General features: G+C 37.2%; 1 protein-coding gene across 1 annotated transcript; it reads left to right on the forward strand.

Annotated features, from left to right (window-relative positions):
* The first annotated feature begins 7 nt into the window (after window positions 1-7).
* On the forward strand, window positions 8-17,716 carry pcsk7 (proprotein convertase subtilisin/kexin type 7). The gene is made up of 17 exons (XM_020926827.2): window positions 8-96; window positions 786-1,063; window positions 1,704-1,937; window positions 2,322-2,456; window positions 2,848-3,013; window positions 3,083-3,173; window positions 3,380-3,434; window positions 3,565-3,703; window positions 4,286-4,386; window positions 7,924-8,091; window positions 8,519-8,623; window positions 8,695-8,797; window positions 12,925-13,081; window positions 13,432-13,526; window positions 13,611-13,716; window positions 14,031-14,148; window positions 15,308-17,716. The coding sequence occupies exons 2-17, from the start codon at window positions 845-847 to the stop codon at window positions 15,566-15,568; spliced, it is 2,253 nt and encodes a 750-aa protein (XP_020782486.1). The 5' UTR covers window positions 8-96; window positions 786-844; the 3' UTR covers window positions 15,569-17,716.
* The last annotated feature ends 367 nt before the right edge of the window (window positions 17,717-18,083 follow it).

An 18,083-nucleotide genomic window follows, 5' to 3' on the forward strand; every position in this document is an offset into this window, starting at 1 on the left:
ACGATGACGTAGTGGTTGTGTTCTATGTTTCACGGAAATGACAAGTTCAGCTTTACTCAGGCAGATTTTTATGAAAAGAAAGCATTTATTTCAAAGGTAATTCGTTTGCTTTGACTTGTATTGTATTTATAAGTATATCTACTCGTATATTAGAAATTTGAATCGCTATTTTTTTCGATCGTTAGCTTACTTTTGCCTGCAACGCTTTGAGTGCCATGTCAAATGTTTTTTTCTGGTAACGGTATGTGTTTCTCATCTTCGTTATTGATCAAAGCTAACAGCAAAACACAAAAGCAATCTGCCCGTCTGTTAAATCTTCGTCAAATCGTATATGACAATCAAACATAAATTTTATGTTTTTAATTGGTCATTAACTGATAAGTGGGTTAACCAGCTAGCTGGCATTAGCCGAGCAGTTGAGTTTCTTTACACATGTTTGCTAATGTTATAACTCATTAGCTAGCGTCAAAGTGTGAAATGTTAGTCACAACAACATGAGTAACTGTGGATCCTTATTGTGGTATTATTCCAGTAGAGTAAAAATGTAAAATCTTAGTCATAAATGTCACACTGGTGTTGTAGAATTGTGGTAACTCGTGTTATGCCCACAGTTATGTATATGCTATTATCACAAACAAATAAATGGGAAAGGAAATACAACGTTTGTGTGATTACTGTGTATTTGTTCTTGTTGTCATATTATTTGAATGGACATGGAGAGCTACATCAACTTATTATTTATACAAATTAACTTTGACTAACTATTTTGTTATTTTCTGGTTTAGGTTGCTGATCCAATGAGGAGGCCTCGATTGGCTGACCCTGTCAGTTGCCCCTGGGTGCCATGGGAACATCATATTTTGTTCCGTTTCTTCTTGTTGTATTTCTCGCCTCTACTACACTTTTATTTATAGCTCTCTTACCATTTTCTTCACCATCTTACCCTTTCTCGCCCTCTTCCACCTCACCCTGGCCACCCCCCTCCTGTGGACCTGGTCAGTCCTGGGCTGTGAAGATCCAAGATGGGGACCACTCTGAAGACCTGAACTTGATCGCTGATAAGGTACTGTAAATAAACTGGGGTATTGGGGCAGTATTGTATGCCACTGAAATGCTATACTATATCTATTGTTATATGTGGGCTGTGGCTGGCTGTACAAGGGTATTTACCCTGAAGAAGAGTCTTTGTAGTCTAAACACGCTTGTAATAAATGCATAGAGCTAATCCCAGACGTGCCTCAGATACAGTATCTCTTTTTATCACTGACTGTACAAGCTTTCATCTGCTAGCAGATTAAACTAGGGCAGAGTAAACACAAAATTACATGGCCCTAGCAAGGCAACTCACAAAAGCTGGGTTAACATTGATGTGTTAGAAAATCCCAAGAAACTTGTAGATTCTACAAAAAAATAAACATCATTGGTGTATGTTATTAGGTTATTTTTTAGACCAAGAGTTTGTTTTCATACCTGACAGTTTTGACCGCTGACTAGCGTTCTTCCGTAGAGTGGTCACATGATGTTGCTGTGACGTGTCTGGTTGGCTGATTTATACACTCTTATATTTATTCTTATTCTTTATAAACTCTTGGTCTGAAAAAGGAACCTAATAACATAAATTATCAGAAGACCAAATAAACCTCATTGGACTATCATTGGTGTATTTATCCATTATATTGTATATTATTACTATACTCTTGCAGGTTGCTGAGCAGGCTGGTCTGGAAAATCAGGGTCAGATTGGGCAACTGCAGGGCCACTACCTGCTGTGTTCATTCAAACCTGGTGGATCTGCTGTTTGGAGGAAGAGAGTCGACCCGGGAGAGGTACTTTCAGCGCATCCTCATGTTTTGTGGTACTCCCAGGACAGAGTGCTCATCCGCTCAAAAAGATCTATGGCCTTCAATGACCCACGATATCCTCAACAATGGCACCTGGTAGGAATAATACATTTTTTAAGGTAAATTTTCACAGTTGCATGATATACATACATTTGTGGAATTTCTACAAAATGTGCTTTAATAGCTACAAGAATGTGTGTTTGGCTCATAGCCTGAAGGGACAAATTGTAAGTAGTCAGTCGTAGTTCCTTTTTAGATTGTGTTTAGTTTGCTTTCAGAAGCTTCAACAATTTAATAACTAATTTAATTCTGAAAAACATGTAGCCTATATAAAAGATTCTGAACCATTTCTTTAAAAACTGCCTCCAATAAAATTTTGATATACTGTATTCACTGTTCAATATAAAAATAACTATACAGCAGTAAATGATTGTAAGCTAAATAATTTGCTGATTTGCCCTATGTGTCATGTGATTGCAGCATAATGATTTGAACAGAGGCATGGACATAAACGTGACCGGACTGTGGGAGCGTAATATCACTGGACGAGGTGTCACTGTGGTGGTGGTCGATGATGGAGTGGAGCACACGCACCAAGACATACAGCCTAATTATGTGAGTGTAACAACCTGTTAACACTCAACATCTACTTGTAATAATTTCTGCATTTATTTACTGAATTAAGATCATTATACCATGCATTTATTATATAGAGCTTTTTAATTAAGGCCCAGATGAGAATCTCACATAATATAAGTATATGTTTAATGATGATAATTTAAATTTGCTTTAACTTTTTGGCCGATATAAGAATTTGCTTTTTTGGAGTACTTCTTGCCTTTCCGCTGCAAGAAAACAATGCAATTTAAGCCCTGGAGGCTACTATTCATAATTTTATAGTTAATGACAGTATTATGACATTTTGTATTGGGTTATTTTAGTTTGTTTTAGTTATATTGCCTATATTATTTTTTTTACTAGTAAGCAACGTTTTCTTTTCCCTCAGAGTCCTGAAGGCAGCTATGACCTAAACTCAAATGACCCAGACCCCATGCCCCACCCAGATGCCCATAGTGACAACCATCACGGGACGAGGTGCGCGGGTGAGATTGCCGCAGTCCCAAACAACAGCTTCTGCGCTGTAGGAGTGGCTTACGGCAGCAAAGTGGCAGGTAAATTATCAAATCACACCTTGCCTAGAGTCAATAATGTGACATGTAGACATTGTTTTTCTATTTTAGGTATTCGAGTCCTGGATGGTCCACTGACAGACAGTCTAGAGGCCATAGCTTTCAACAAACACTATCAAGTTAATGACATCTATAGCTGCAGGTATGTACTGTTATAATAGTAATCATGGGATTTGTCACAACATTCTGATTTCTCCATTACATAATGCAAATATATAAAATATTGTTCACCTTTACTTTTACTTTTAATAGAAATAAAGTTTAACAGTTCTCCCATTTTTTTCAATAAAAAGAATTGAAATTTTTTAAAATCTTTGAATTAATATCTGAAATCATTATCTTGTCCAGCTGGGGTCCAGATGATGATGGCCACACTGTTGATGGACCTCATCCTCTTGGAAAGGTATGTAGTGCTCAATTTGACCTGTAGAGGGAAGTATAATTTAAAATAAGCTTTTTGTGGCAATGATATGGGTTTGTTAGAATCCAGATGTTGTATAATTAGAAGGTTAACATGCATATTTTATTTGCAGGCTTCACTGCAGCATGGGGTGATCGCAGGAAGACGTGGTTTTGGCAGCATCTTTATTGTTGCTAGTGGCAATGGAGGCCAGTACAATGACAACTGCAACTATGATGGTTATGCTAACTCCATTTACACCATAACAATAGGTAAGAAACAACTGCTATATATAGCTATATAACAGTGGTTCTTAAACTCTGGGGCATGGGGTGCTTCTGGTGATGCGCAAATGCTTCTGCAGTTCTAGTTTTTGATTCATTTAGAGTTATTTTTTTATCCATATTTTTGTCCTTTTTGGGTTAAACCTTGTTTAGACCTACTGTAGAAATGTATTTTTTTATTTTTTTTGCTGTTTTATACCTGATTTACCCTAGCCCTCTTGATGATACTTTTTTTGTGGTAAAAATCATGATGATGATTTTGCTCTTAATTTAAGTCACAAATATTTTTTATAATTTCTATAGGCCTAATCTCAAAATGTACCTGTAAAGAAATTATAGTCCTAATATATTTGATTGGAAATTGCTTGTGATAAGTTCAGAAAATGGGCACTGCTACAGAATAGGTGGACTTGGCATTGTATACTCAATTACAGTTTATTTTTTTATAAATAGAATAATAATTTAAATCACAAGTAGAAACTCGATTGATTGCACAGCCCCAGTATTTCATGTGAAATATTTGAGATCCACTAATCTAATGAGTAATTTTTGTATGCTTTTGTTTTGTAGGAGCAGTAGACGAAAAGGGGAGGATGCCTTTCTATGCAGAGGAGTGTGCGTCGATGCTGGCTGTGACTTTTAGCAGCGGAGGAAACAGGCTAAGAAGTATTGTAAGTTTGTAACAACTATAATGGCATTAAATTAAATTTAACGTCTATGAGCTGTGAGTAATGCGGTCACATGAAGGAGTACAGGTCTAGACACTATATAATTGTTTAAACATCAGTCACTTTGTATGAAGGGCGTTGGTTAAAGAGATATAATTTGTAGTGGGTATTTTTCATACCAAAAACATGTAATTATAGGTTCTCGATAATGTATTATTGTAGCCTTTTCAACAACTCTGGACCTTGGCCATGGTATTTCCTTTTGTATAATTAAATGTATTGGGACTTGAAAATACTTTTTATAAGCTTTAAAAGGTCAGTTGATATAGCTACCAGAACTGGATTTTTAGTTGGTGTTTTATATACCAAAACATCTAATTGTAAGTTCTATAAACCCCCAAGTTGTTCACCTCTTGGGTAACTAATTTTGGTTCCTAAGATTAAAATCATTTTCCTGGTAGAGTATCAACAGCAAACCAGTGCCTGAACATTTTCTAAGGGCTCCTGTGTATGTATGTCCTCTCACTTAAAAGCAGTGACATGCGAATGTAGAGAACTTACCCAGATGGTGTGGTCTCTCTCCTCCAGGTCAGTTTTGGCATTGATAAATCAGAGAACTTCTTAGGATCACTTTTTTACCACACCTTCCTGTTCAGCTAGTTTAGAGTGTCTAGTCCCAGTGAAAAGAGTACACTAAAAGTACTTCTCTAAATGTGGACTCATAGACGATCATACTAAGGGGAGGCAGACAGAGTACACAAAGACCTCTATATATTTATAGATTTTTTGTGTACAAAGAAAGAAGGTTTAAAGTTTTAGACAGTTTAGAAGGCAATTTGCAAGGAGTTTCCCCACAATTTCTACACTGATCTAAGAAGATTAAGTTACTAAGTTGTATCCAGGTCATCAAAAGAACACGAAAGTCATGAATGATATTGAATGTCAAGTTTTTGGAGTTTGTCCCCCTCTTTAAAGAAGGCATCCAAACATCAGCTTGTAACTAACATCATCAAGTGACCAAGGTGTGTTTTATTGGAGATCTGGAGACCTCCGTCCCAGAGATGAGCCAAAGCCCCCAATCTTACAATCCCATGGTCCCTAAATCTTTGGCAAAGCAAACCATGTTGGTGGCAGTCTCTTATTAAGTGCTGGTCATGAAGCATGAGTTTAAGGAGGTGAGTCAGAGAACTGGATTGAAGTGAGGCTGATCTTCTTTTATAGTTTGGGTCCTACTTTGGAGACGTGGCAGTCTGGAAGAATGTCTTCATTTCCTCATTTCTTTAATCATTAAGCATATTGCATGTTTTTGTCTCCGTTTGCACCTGTTGATCTTTTCCATCTTAGGCGTCATATCGAACCTTGTACGTTGATGCAACAGTTTGCTTTCAGATATAGCTTTCCATTATGTGGTCCATCATAAACACAAGATCAGCAATAAGGGTCTTCACACCTGTGTGACTATATGACCTATATGCAAACATCAGGTTGTCATATGACATATGGGCAAACATTGCTATATTGCATTTATGCAAACCTTGGGTTATTTCCAGCACAGACATTTTACTTTACATTACTTACAGTTGTTACATTAATGAAACACATAATCGTGAATATATATTAGACTTCTTAAACTTGGATTCCATATATGATTACACATAAGTGGATAATATATGGACATTCAGCACTAGAATATGAAAATAGACTTGAAATAGGTAAAATCAGTACATTCAAATAGCACCCTGAGCTCCACCAAAAAGCCGCCTTCACAACACTATTTTCCATTATTATAGCTTTTTTAACCACTCTGGATGCCTAAGCTGTGGTATTTCTATTCTATTATTCTAGCATAAATCTAAAAAGCTACTAGTACTGGAAACATCATACTTAAATGCTGAATGCATGAAATGCTGAACCTTGCTGAATGACTAAACTAACTGATGCGATTTTTCTTCATAAGGTTTGAAAACAGCCACACTCCACATGAAAAAGACCAGATGCTATTTTAATCTTAACAGTGACTGATGCTGACAGGACAAATTGGCCAGTTAAAGCTATTGACCTCTCTTTGCTGATGTTTGGGGGTGACTCCATAGCAACCAAACTCTGCTCAAACGTGTTATTAAATTAGCAGCCTCGGAAGAGACGAGTATTACATGAACAACTGCAATGTAATAAGCCTAGAGGGAGCACAGATTTAAAACTTGAACAACTGCTTTGGTGGGATTTTTCTCCTGACAAAATGTTTCACCTGTCTTTGCATTGATTTCTGGTTTCCAATGGGCCTACCATTGCAATTGTTTGATGCATCTATTCCATTATCCTTACTCTCATCCTTACTCTTATTTAATATTTATTCAATATTATTTATATTTTTATGTAAAAAAAATTGTGATTAATATTAATTTCCTGAACAAAAAATATACAAACGTTTAACCATACCCATGTAACAGTTCTTCTCCCAAAGTCTGAAGTCTGCTCCAAACCACAGGCTTTTACTGATAGAGGATTGGCTGTAGACTTTGATTGATTGATTGATAGATAGCATTTGTATAGCGCCTTTCAAGATACCCAAAGCGCTTTACAGTTCATTATTCAGTCACTCCACACTCAGTGGTGGTAAGCTACTACTGTAGCCACCGCTGCCCTGGGGCAGACTGACAGAAGCGAGGCTGCCTATCTGCGCCATCACCCCCTCCGACCACCACCATCCCTCACGCTCACACCACTTTCATACTAGGCAATGTGGGTGAAGTGTCTTGCCTAAGGACACAATGACAGTTTTTTTGCCACTGGCACCCCCACTGTGGCACCTGGAATTGCTAGTGGTCTCCCATCCAAGTACTACCCAGGCCCAGCCCATCTCACTAAATCTGATCTCACTAAATCCACTGCCATCATTTGGAGTCAGTGGCTCATTCTTTTCGAGAGCACTTCAGTTACATAATGTGCTCTATGTTGCCTGTATATAGTGGCTTCTATAGTTAATCTGTGAACATGTGTCTAGTATCTGTAAGCCTCCGTCAAGGCTGGACAGCTGTTGACTCCCATGTTGTCAGTGTGTAAACATGGAGTCTGGGTTCATTCTCATTGATCCCCTGTCTACTGTGTGCAGCCCTGCAAATTGGATCATACTTTCCATTATGATAACAATGGTTTGGCTTATGAGCATTTTACTACAGCTAATAATAATTTTTGCATTTTGTTATGTCATTTATTTGTTAGTTAAAGGTGCACTATGTAGCATTTCTGGTAGGGGGTCCTTAAGATATTCTTAATTTGAACAAAGTCGCCTCTCCACAGATCTGACCTGAACTTGGTGCGTATCCATGGATACAGAAAAGATCAACATTCTTGGCAAAGAAATAACATCTCCATGGAGACAAGTGCCCTCTATCAGAAAAGTTACATACAATTGTGTACCTTGTAAAATGGGAATGTAAAATGTCTTTCTCTTATAGCACATTATATAGATCAATTTGCTTTCATTTGCACTTTTTGGTTTTCTATAGATTGTGAATGGGGTGTTTTTCCTGGTTGCAGGTGACATCAGACTGGTCGATGCTGCGTGGGACCGGTTGCACGGAGGGTCACACGGGGACCTCCGCTGCTGCCCCTCTTGCCGCTGGGATGGTAGCTCTGATGCTCCAAGTCAGACCCTGTCTCACCTGGAGAGATGTACAGCACATTATCGCCTTCACTGCCACCAAGGTAAAACAACAATGCCCAAGATGTACAGTTTAACTAATAAAATGTAATTAAAAAATGTTTTTCTCATGCATATTTTAATTAAAAAATATATATATTTCAAAGTGTTTGGTCAGAATTTAATGAACAGAAGTGTGCCATGACTGTTGACCTGCATGCTGCAATAGCTTTTTGCAACAGTTGAACGTGCACGTCATTTTTCTCATGGGAGGTTCAATCGCCTGTTTTGAGTGCATGGAAATGTTTATGCTTTGCCTGTAGAATCACTAATAATACTTTTTGAGTATTATTAGATTTCTATGATTAGTTTACACCGAATGTAAAATCTCAAATGTATGTATTCATTTTTTAAAATTAAATTAAATATGCTCATTTGCTGTAATTATATTTGGGTGACATAAATGTTATTTCTCTCTTGTATCTTTGACAGTGTGACAGTAGTGCAGACTGGAAGGTGAACGGAGCTGGTTTCCATCACAGCCATCAGCATGGATTTGGTCTCCTGAATGCCTGGAGATTAGTCAACGCTGCCAAGGTATTTCATTTTTTTAAACTGCCTCTATACATATGTAATATATTCAATTATGTTCAATTCCTGTTCTGTAGGTTTGGGAGTCTGTGCCTTTCCTCGTTTCCTATCAAAGCCCATTGATAAAAGAAGAAGTGCCTATTCTGACTTATCCAGGCGAGCTGATTCGAACCTGGAATGGTAAGTAACAAATAACATTTTCCCTCTATTCATATTAAGGCTACATCTATCTAGAAGAGATGTATTTTGTTTCATCCACACATGTTTGAGTAACCCTTTTATTATTAGTCTGTCTACATTCCACTGCACAAAATGTGCTGTTCCACCTTGTGATCTCATGAAGAGGTCGTTTTCAAGTTAACTGCTACCTTTTACCTTTAGTTCAGTAGAGATTGGCAATTCTTTCCCGATGATTATAATGACATTGTATGGAGTAAAAACTCAGTGGAGCACTTCCTGTATTACCACATGACATCACAATGTGGGATGGAGTGTTTTCCCTTTGAGAGAGGATCTCAGCCTAAATATGCAACATGAGTGTGTTAAATATCTGTGAATGGAACAAAACTCCAGGTATGTTTTTGATAAGAAAACAATAATATAATATAATAATAATTAGGGGTGTCAAATTATTGCGTTAATTGCGATTAATTAATTACAGTCATATTTAGCGCGTTATGTTTTTTAATCGCGTTAATCTCATTTTTAATCTCTAACTTTAGTGTTTCTGTATGTGAGTTTCTTTATTATAAAACCTGTTTTTATGTGTTGTTGGGACAACAACGCACACACACAAAACACATTTATACATTTTTTTATTTCGGTAATTCCACTCATTGCCGGAAAGCCACACAAAACGCGCGCAGTAACAGCGATGTAAACGTCATGTTAACGTTGGCGGCATCAGTCGCACAATGGACCAGTAGAGCCAGTAGAACAGAGTCAGCAGTGCACAGGTAAAAACACATTCGTGTCTTGGAAATTATTCTCCCGACGTGAAATATAAAAGAAAATAACAAATATAATATCGCCTGAAAACAACCTGCATAGGCTCATGATGTCTGCACTACTGTCCTATAGTGACCTGCCACATGAGGGGACACGCACACAAACACACACAAATACACACAAACACAAATACACACAAACACAAACACACACCTTCATCATCGTCATTAACCTGAGAACGCGCGGACCACGTTTCCTTCCGTAGACACTGCGCGGACATCGCTGTCCTCCCGTGAGCCGCGTGTGGATCGTGTTTTCTCGCATACGCGGCGTAAACCGCGCTTCCTCCTGTGCGTCTCTAAACCAGAACTAACACCAAGACTAAAACCGGGACTAACCCAGTCCAGGACTAAACCAGGACTAAACCAGAACTAAAACCAGAACTAAAACCAGAACTAAAACCAGAACTAAAACCAGAACTAAACCAGGACTAAACCAGGTAAACCAGAACTAAACCAGGACTAAACCAGGACTAAACCAGGACTAAACCAGGTCTAAACCAGGACTAACACCAGGACTAACACCAGGACTAACACCAGGACTAACACCAGGACTAACACCTGGACTAACACCTGGACTAACACCTGGACTAACACCTGGACTAACACCTGGACTAACACCAGGATTAATCCATTCCAGGACTAAACTAGGACTAAAGTAGGTCTAAACCAGGTCTAAACCAGGACTAAAACCAGTGATCTCATATATATTTCTCTATCAATAATATTTTTAATATGGTTAAGGAAAGACTGGACTTTTTATTGTCTTTAAGTAGACAAAAGTTATTATGTTCAGATTTCCTCGTCTTTGCTACTTTACAACAAACAGTTTCTTATTCATGGAGACTTGGGCTCAACAGCCAATTTGGAGAGATTTGTTAAACAATAAATGACTTTATAAAGTCACTTTTTTAAATCTATATCAGTCTTTTGATCTGCCACAATAATGTAATAATGAATTTAAATGAAAATACCTCAAATTGAAGGCTTTTCTCAGCAATTTTTAGGTGAGATTAAAATGAGATTAATTAGATTAATTAATTACAGATCATAATTAATTAATCTCTCAATTTTTTTAATCGCATGACAGCACTAATAATAATATAACACAGATCTGAAAATGGTGTAATATAAACCGTTTTTAAAATGCATTTAACAAATCTCAGCGTATCAGGACATGTTTGTGGAGGTCTAGACTACACAGTTAGCAGTTTTTAACATTATAAGAGGCAATACCTTGAATACTTTGTAATACATTGTAAAACCACTGCACCCTTTGAGAACTGCTAACTGTGCCCATTGAAGTTGTGATCTTTATTCTAATGTGTTAAATCCGCTGTCATACTCTCAACAGCTGATCAGAGTTTACACACACTCCATCCCTCCTCCTTCTCCCTCTCCACTCCTGTCTCCATCTGCCTGTCCATATTAGGAAATGTTCTCCAGTTTGTTGGGCACGGCATTCACTTTCAGTTGCTCTTTGAGATTTGCAGCTCATTCAGATTTTTAAAATTCCTCTGCATTTAACTTCCTGTTGTTACATCACCTCATGTATTTTTCCTTCATGGACTTAGCCTAATTTGTTTGGAATGATCTCATTGTAACATAAATGTTTTCTTAACCTTTGTCTTTTGCTTTTCCTAAGAGCAGAGTGATTCATATGTTTATTCATTATTTTCAAAGTCTTTTCACCAAAATGACACAACACAATTAACAAATATTCAAAGTTCATTCACAGTAGATTTCCAGGAATCCCATTTTTATTTTATGGCCTTGTTGAGACCTTGAGCTTGGCCAGACTTATGCACTTAGTGTTTAACTCAAACAACAGAAGAAAAACAGTTTAAACTAAAGTGACACAAAATGTGTGGGCAGTAAATCTCAACAAATATGTGCATTTTTGAAGTCATTGCTTTGTTTGCATAAACTCTGTTATGGTTTTGTGTTCTGGGTGGCCAGCCTCACAACAATGGTGTGGATTACTATAAAAATTAGTGTCTGATTCCTGGTTAATCTTAAAACTATTTATGATCTGTAGTGTTGAATTGACGTGAAAAAGTATAATGTTTAAACTATAAACAATATGGAGGGTAAGATTTAAAAAGAAACTAATAAGTAACAGTGTTGACATTTTTATTATATTTAAATTAGGGTTTTGGAATTGAGATGCAGCCATTTGTAATTGCCAACTTTATGTTTGGGTCTGTCAGTAAAAGCATTTGATTTGGAGCAAGGACATAAAAATATTAAACTAAAAATATAATGAATTGTTCTTGTGTTAAATCTAATCAACACAATAATTAAAAAAATGTCTTTATACTCAGGATATTTATATTTCTGTAATTTATGCCTAGAAACTAGTGATAAATCCAGACTACATATATTTTGTCCTGGAAGTAAACTCAGGACTTCACTGCTTTACATTTTCATCCATCAAATCTCCTCTGTACATTTACAATTGTGCATTTTACTTATATCTGCCTCCTTGCCGTCCCTGCATCTCACACACTCTGCTTCTTACCATGTTGAAACCCCTGTCCCAAACCTCTCAGTTCCTCACTTCTCTGGACACTCTTCTGTTTATCCAACAGCCCCTCTCACCCCTCAGTCCCTCCCTCGCTGCCCTGAGGACTGTTCAGCCGTACATGGTCAGAGAGCGCAATGGCTCATTAATGCTTATGGCCCAAGACAGACCCAAGACAAACTGGGTTACTTACTACTGACAAGTGTGTTCATAGAGAGAAACGCAAAGGACAGATTTGAAAGAGAATTGTTTCAAGATGGGTGTGTTTATAGCAGATCACTCACTGGATTGTTTGAACTTGTTTTATGTCAGTATTGGAATAGTTTAGTGTTCCCAGTCTCCTAAAATCACATATATTTGAGACACCTTTTTATATACCTGACTATTGTTTCTTTTCTTCCAAATATAGAGCTGTATTTTAATTTTATTTCAAACTAAAGGAAAGCTCATAAAGCCATCATCAGATATATCACATGGCCCTGTACATGCCAAAATATCTCAGTCTTAAAATATGAATTGAGTGCACTGGGAAATACATTATCTGCATTTGTCCCATGCTGTGCCACTGGGGGAACCTGTGTGTAGCAGTGGGCACCCAGACACCCATCTCCAGATCTGGAGCTTGCCTTGGTCAGGACCACTTTAGCTTTAGGATTTTACCATTAAAATACTACACTGCATTATACCTGTACTCTTTTGTAATATCCAAAGTACAGATTAATATTTCATACTTTTGTAATTAGCATAAATGGTGTCTTTGATTTTGTCTCACATAGTTACGGCAGCCGACCTGAATGATTCAGGAATGCAGACTCTGGAGCATGTGGCTGTTACTGTGACGATCACCCATCCCTGCCGTGGCAACGTGGAGATCATCCTGGTGTGTCCCAGTGGCATGACATCAGTGATCGGAGCCAGGCGAGCCATTGACAAGTGAGTAAATACTGCACATAGTATTTTAATGAGTTATCCTGTGAAAGGGGTTGCCATGTCCTCCATGAGTTATTTTAAGTTTGTTGAACTTTGCTCAATGATATCTAGTATTTATTACTATTTTATTTGTTTAAGACTGACTTTTGGAAGTCATTAGTAAGAAGTAAAGTTAATATTTTGTTACCTGCTTTCTTACCTCAGTCAAGTCAATGCTGTTGAGTGTAAGGCATTGTATTCTTGGGTATTTATTTACACATGCCCCAATGAGCATAAAAACAGGCATGAGTGTGGTTTCCTTAGTAACAAGTGTAGTGGTTAGAAATTCCTCCATAATGCTCCTTTAATTACAGGGACACAGGAGGCTACCAGGACTGGACCTTCTCAACTGTCCGTTGCTGGGGAGAAAGGGCTGAAGGACAATACAAGCTGAAGATCTCTGACCACAGTAAGATATTTTCTGCAGTATTTATTACTGACGTTTTGCCTCTGAATCTTTGTTTTACATTTCTTTTTTTGTTGCTTTCTGTAGAAGAGCCTCAGCTACAGAAATGTGCAGATGTGGGAGTCCTGAAGCAATCCAAGCTCTCTCTATATGGCTCCTCTATGTCATACATAGAAGTCAAAGATAGGCAGAGGTAACTGCACTGTCCCCATAATACAATAGTAGATATAGAAATAACTCGATAACATTATAGGACTCAGGTGACCAATCACACCCTAGGGTAGTACAATGGAATAAACTACAAATAGCAGATGTTTCTTACTATTAACAACTACGGTGGGTTAACTCTCCCCTTCAGACAGATATAAGGCAGATGAAATGTATCCGCTTTTGTCCAGATAATAATAAATAAACCTGTATTGAACTGAAACATGAATAAACCAAGGAAAACCCCATCATAAACTGCTCATCCCTTGTGTTTTCTTTAAGTGCACTTTTGTTTTTCAGATTGGTGAAGGATGCAATGAGCGGCAAATATCTGGATGACAGTTTCTCTCTGCCCTGTCCTCCGGGCCTGGACGTACCACCGGAGATCGTCAGCCCCTTCTCCTCTAACAGCTTAAGGGTAACTTATTAGTAACTTGTATTAGAACAAACTCAATGTTATTTTACTACCAGGACATTACCACAACTAACTGCAAATAAGTCATGATCAGAGGGAGGATTATAAAGAACTATTATAAAATACTACAATTGATTTACATACAATACTATTCTGGTTGGTGAAAACACCGACTGAATTTGCCCCTATGGCCTGCCCTGCTAACAGCATAACTTTTTGTACCTCACCTTTTGTATGTGCTGCTTTTTTAAGTGATTGGTTGGAAATACATTGAATATCTGAGTCTTCTTAGACTTAGATTAACTTTATTGATCCACACGGGAAATTATTTAGACACAATAGCTCACATATGTAGCTCATATATTACAGTAATCGAGAGCAAAAATATAAACGGTAGTAACAAATTCAAAATAAGTAGCAAAAATAACAAACAATTCTTTTTTTTTCTAGTGATAAATAAGTGATAAATGATCAGACTTGTCTACTATATCTATTTCTACTGTGTAAAAACAAGCTTAAATCAAACTAGCAAGATTTGCCTTCCAATTGAAGCTCTTGTTGCTACTTGTTCTTTTCACATTGCCCGTATTCACAGTCCATGTCAGTGGCTCTCATCCAAGCCGCAGACAGGAACATCAAATTCAAGCCAAGAATTTGTACAGCCCTAAATTACAGTTGAACTAAGCCAAAAACATATCGCATTAGTACAATAGCCATAATAATAATATATAGCCAAAAGAGTCTCAAGCTAAATTATGGAGAAGTATAACAGTAACTAACAGTAAAATTCCTATTCTTTAAGTGGCCTCTTATGGGTGCTTTATGTAACTTTTTTGGTGGGGATTTCACCTTCTTGTCTCCATGGAGATGATATGGCTTTACTTTGAATGTTACAATATGCCAATGAACATATCTACCTTGCCTTTAGTCAATTACTGTGTATGGGTTATATATCTCCACTGAAAAAGTTACATAATGCACCTTCATACAAGCTTCACAGTACAACAGCGGCCTACCAGTTTCTCAGTCAGTTGTATATTCAATCCCTCCACCAAAAATAAGTTTAAATGGATAGCTAATTAACCCCAATCTAGCTTTTCATGGTAAAAAATATATAAGCCCTTGATTACAGAAATGATAATCTTCTGTCTCTTTTTCTCAGTTTCTGTTGCTCCTCGGCTGCTTCGCCCTTTTCTGGTCAGTCTACTGCACTCTGGAGGTGACCATGGCCCACGTGGACTTTAGGGCGATGCTGTGTTTGGGGCGGAGGAGGGGTGGAGCAAGGGGTCGGAGGTCACGACGTGAGCGGGACGGCCCCCAAGTGCTGGTTATAACGGGAAAGGAACTAGAGACTGGAGAGGAACTACAAACTGTACTGGAGTCAAATACGCCACTTTTGAATGGGGAGCGGGTGGAGACATAGCACTAATTGGGTGAATAAATGCTATATATGAGTACGTTTACATGTCAAATTAAGTCAGGGTTGATCTAATTCCATTTTTTAGAAGTTGATCAACATTTTTAATCTATTTACAAGCCTTGGCCAGTTGCAAACATGCAAAGTGTATTGTAAACCAGATATCCCTATTGGTTGACTGGTTATTTCCAATTCATCAGAATGAATGGTATCAGAATGAAAAAAACAAACAAACATGTAATATGAAAAGAGAATAATTGAAATGTGGGTAACTATTCATGTAAATCTAAAACTAAAAGGCTAAATTCCACTAAAGAAGGGAATCAATTTTTTGACCAAAGTGCAGTCATACCTGGTTTAGTTTATTTGTAGATACTGAACATTTTATTACAGATTTTTCTTTTTTCATTGTTGATTCAAGGACAACAGTAGTCATAGTTACGCATTTTGAGGTACGTTCAGTTGAAATTACTCATACTGAATCATTGACATATTCTGTACTGTAAAACTTTCTTTGCGATACGTAATCTGTAATCAAAATGGTGATGGCATCAATCATGTTGAGACAAGCCCAAACGCTTTTCAAAAAGTTGCTGTCTTGTCTTGGGGTTGGTCTTTCAGACATTTTATAGGTGACGTATTACTTGTCAATCATATCAACACAATCAACATACTGTGAGAGTCAACAAGCATCATGAGGATAGCCTCATTAGTATACAGTTAAATCAACAGATTAAAAGTTCAGCTTCATGAGGGCCCACTACCTACTTTTCTCCATGGCGATGTTATTGCTTTGTCTGGAATGTTCCACAATATCTACAATATGGCATAACTCTTATCCATTCAATTATATGAAATGGAAAAACAAATTAATACTGTGAACAGACTCACCTCTGCCCACCTGATTGTGTCATTGTAAACCAATTTAATGCCGCTGTGGAACATTCTAGTCAAGGCAATGAAATATTGCTAGAGGATCTGCCTCTTATTTCGCTCAGCAAAGTTACATACAGTAGTGCAGCTGTAAGTATTGCGCTTTCATTAGAGGATTCAGCTTCATATCACACATTTCTATAGCCTTGTAACATCCAATCTATTACTGGGAACTGTGAAGTTTTTGCTTGGTATTTGGCTTATTTGGTTTGTACTGTTGTGGATAGTTGCACTTTTCTTTACACCATGTAACTGAATGTGATGTAGTCATATTATTTTAACTGGATTATGACTTTACCTTGGATTTTACAAGTCAGGCCAGTAGATCGAACTCTTGTAAACATACTGACTTCCTGTGCTTCTCAGGATGTAGTCAAAACAAACTGCTGGACTTTTCTATAAGTGGCCTTTTGGGACAATCTTCTGCTTCCCCTCTGAGCCCTGTTTTATTCACATGAAATTTTCACACACGCAAATCTAAAAACTGTTTGGTATTAGCAGCAGATATATGAATATGTGTTTTTAAAGTGTTACTCACAATCCAATAGGCAAACTAATAATGAATAGAAATTAATTTTATTTATATAACTCTTTTCTAGACACTGAAAGTCGCCATACAAAGGTTACACAAGAATAACAGGATGACCACCTCGTACGTTGGTTGCTTTCATTTATAGCAGTAAGAAGAACATTTACATAATGCAGCTTTAAAATAATTGGAAACGTACAAATAAAAAGTCCAGATATGTTTAGTAATGCTGTTTTTTATTATGCCATTATACATGATCCAAAGTCTAGTTCCTCTACTGGCAGTTTTATTGAACAAAAACAGTGTGAATGAAGAGTGGTGCAACTAAAAAGTGCAATATGCTGTGTACATTTAAAATTAGTCTTCCTTAAAGTGTCCTAAATTTGACAGTAGATTGGTACTAGTTTTAAGGTATCTTTTCTCTTGGATGTGGCTGGGCTTTTTGGGAGCTTTTTTCTGCAGGTATTTGAAAAACTACTGAACAAAAACTTGAAGTGGGCTTTTCCTAGTTTGTGTATTTATACAGTGTAAAGTGTAATATATAGAGAGTACATATACAGAGTATGTTTGAACATTTGTATCAAGTGTTTTTAAAGAGTCTAATTTTGTATTGTTAAGTGTTTGAAATGAAGATGGCTGCTGTGTTTTGCTGTGCAAGTCACAGGTGTATGGGAATAAAAACATGGATGGTTTTTAGTCTTTTTACTGGATGACTCACTGTATTGTAATATGTTTTATCTGCTTTCAACCAAGACAGAGATTGTGTTGTCATATCAAAGACATCTTCAGGGTAAACAAATGGAGATTTTAAGATGCTAATTGATACTTTACAGTGACATCATGTTGGGTCTGTTAAGCATGTATATCTTTAGTGGAATGTTTAGCAGTTACCATGGTGACATTGCCAAAAAATGTTTAAGAGGATCTAAAATTTCATGAAAAAATACAAGATGTATTTAAACCACACATTTTCAGGAGCCTGTGATAAATATGAGCATTCACGGTCATCTTTAAGTGATTTGCCATAAAGAGTTGAATGACTACCTGAAAAACTACTGG

This window comes from Boleophthalmus pectinirostris, unplaced genomic scaffold (genome assembly GCF_026225935.1).
Source record: "Boleophthalmus pectinirostris isolate CB_2022bp ecotype Guang Dong unplaced genomic scaffold, ASM2622593v1 HiC_scaffold_9, whole genome shotgun sequence".
Classification (NCBI taxonomy): Eukaryota; Metazoa; Chordata; class Actinopteri; order Gobiiformes; family Gobiidae; genus Boleophthalmus; species Boleophthalmus pectinirostris.

Bases quoted from the DNA above. Each gene is read 5' to 3' on its own strand.
- pcsk7 (XM_020926827.2), top strand. From the start codon at position 845: ATGGGAACATCATATTTTGTTCCGTTTCTTCTTGTTGTATTTCTCGCC. The intron at 8,624-8,694 runs GTATTTCATTTT...CCTGTTCTGTAG, and splicing joins GATTAGTCAACGCTGCCAAG to GTTTGGGAGTCTGTGCCTTT. The intron at 13,717-14,030 runs GTAACTGCACTG...TTTGTTTTTCAG, and splicing joins GAAGTCAAAGATAGGCAGAG to ATTGGTGAAGGATGCAATGA.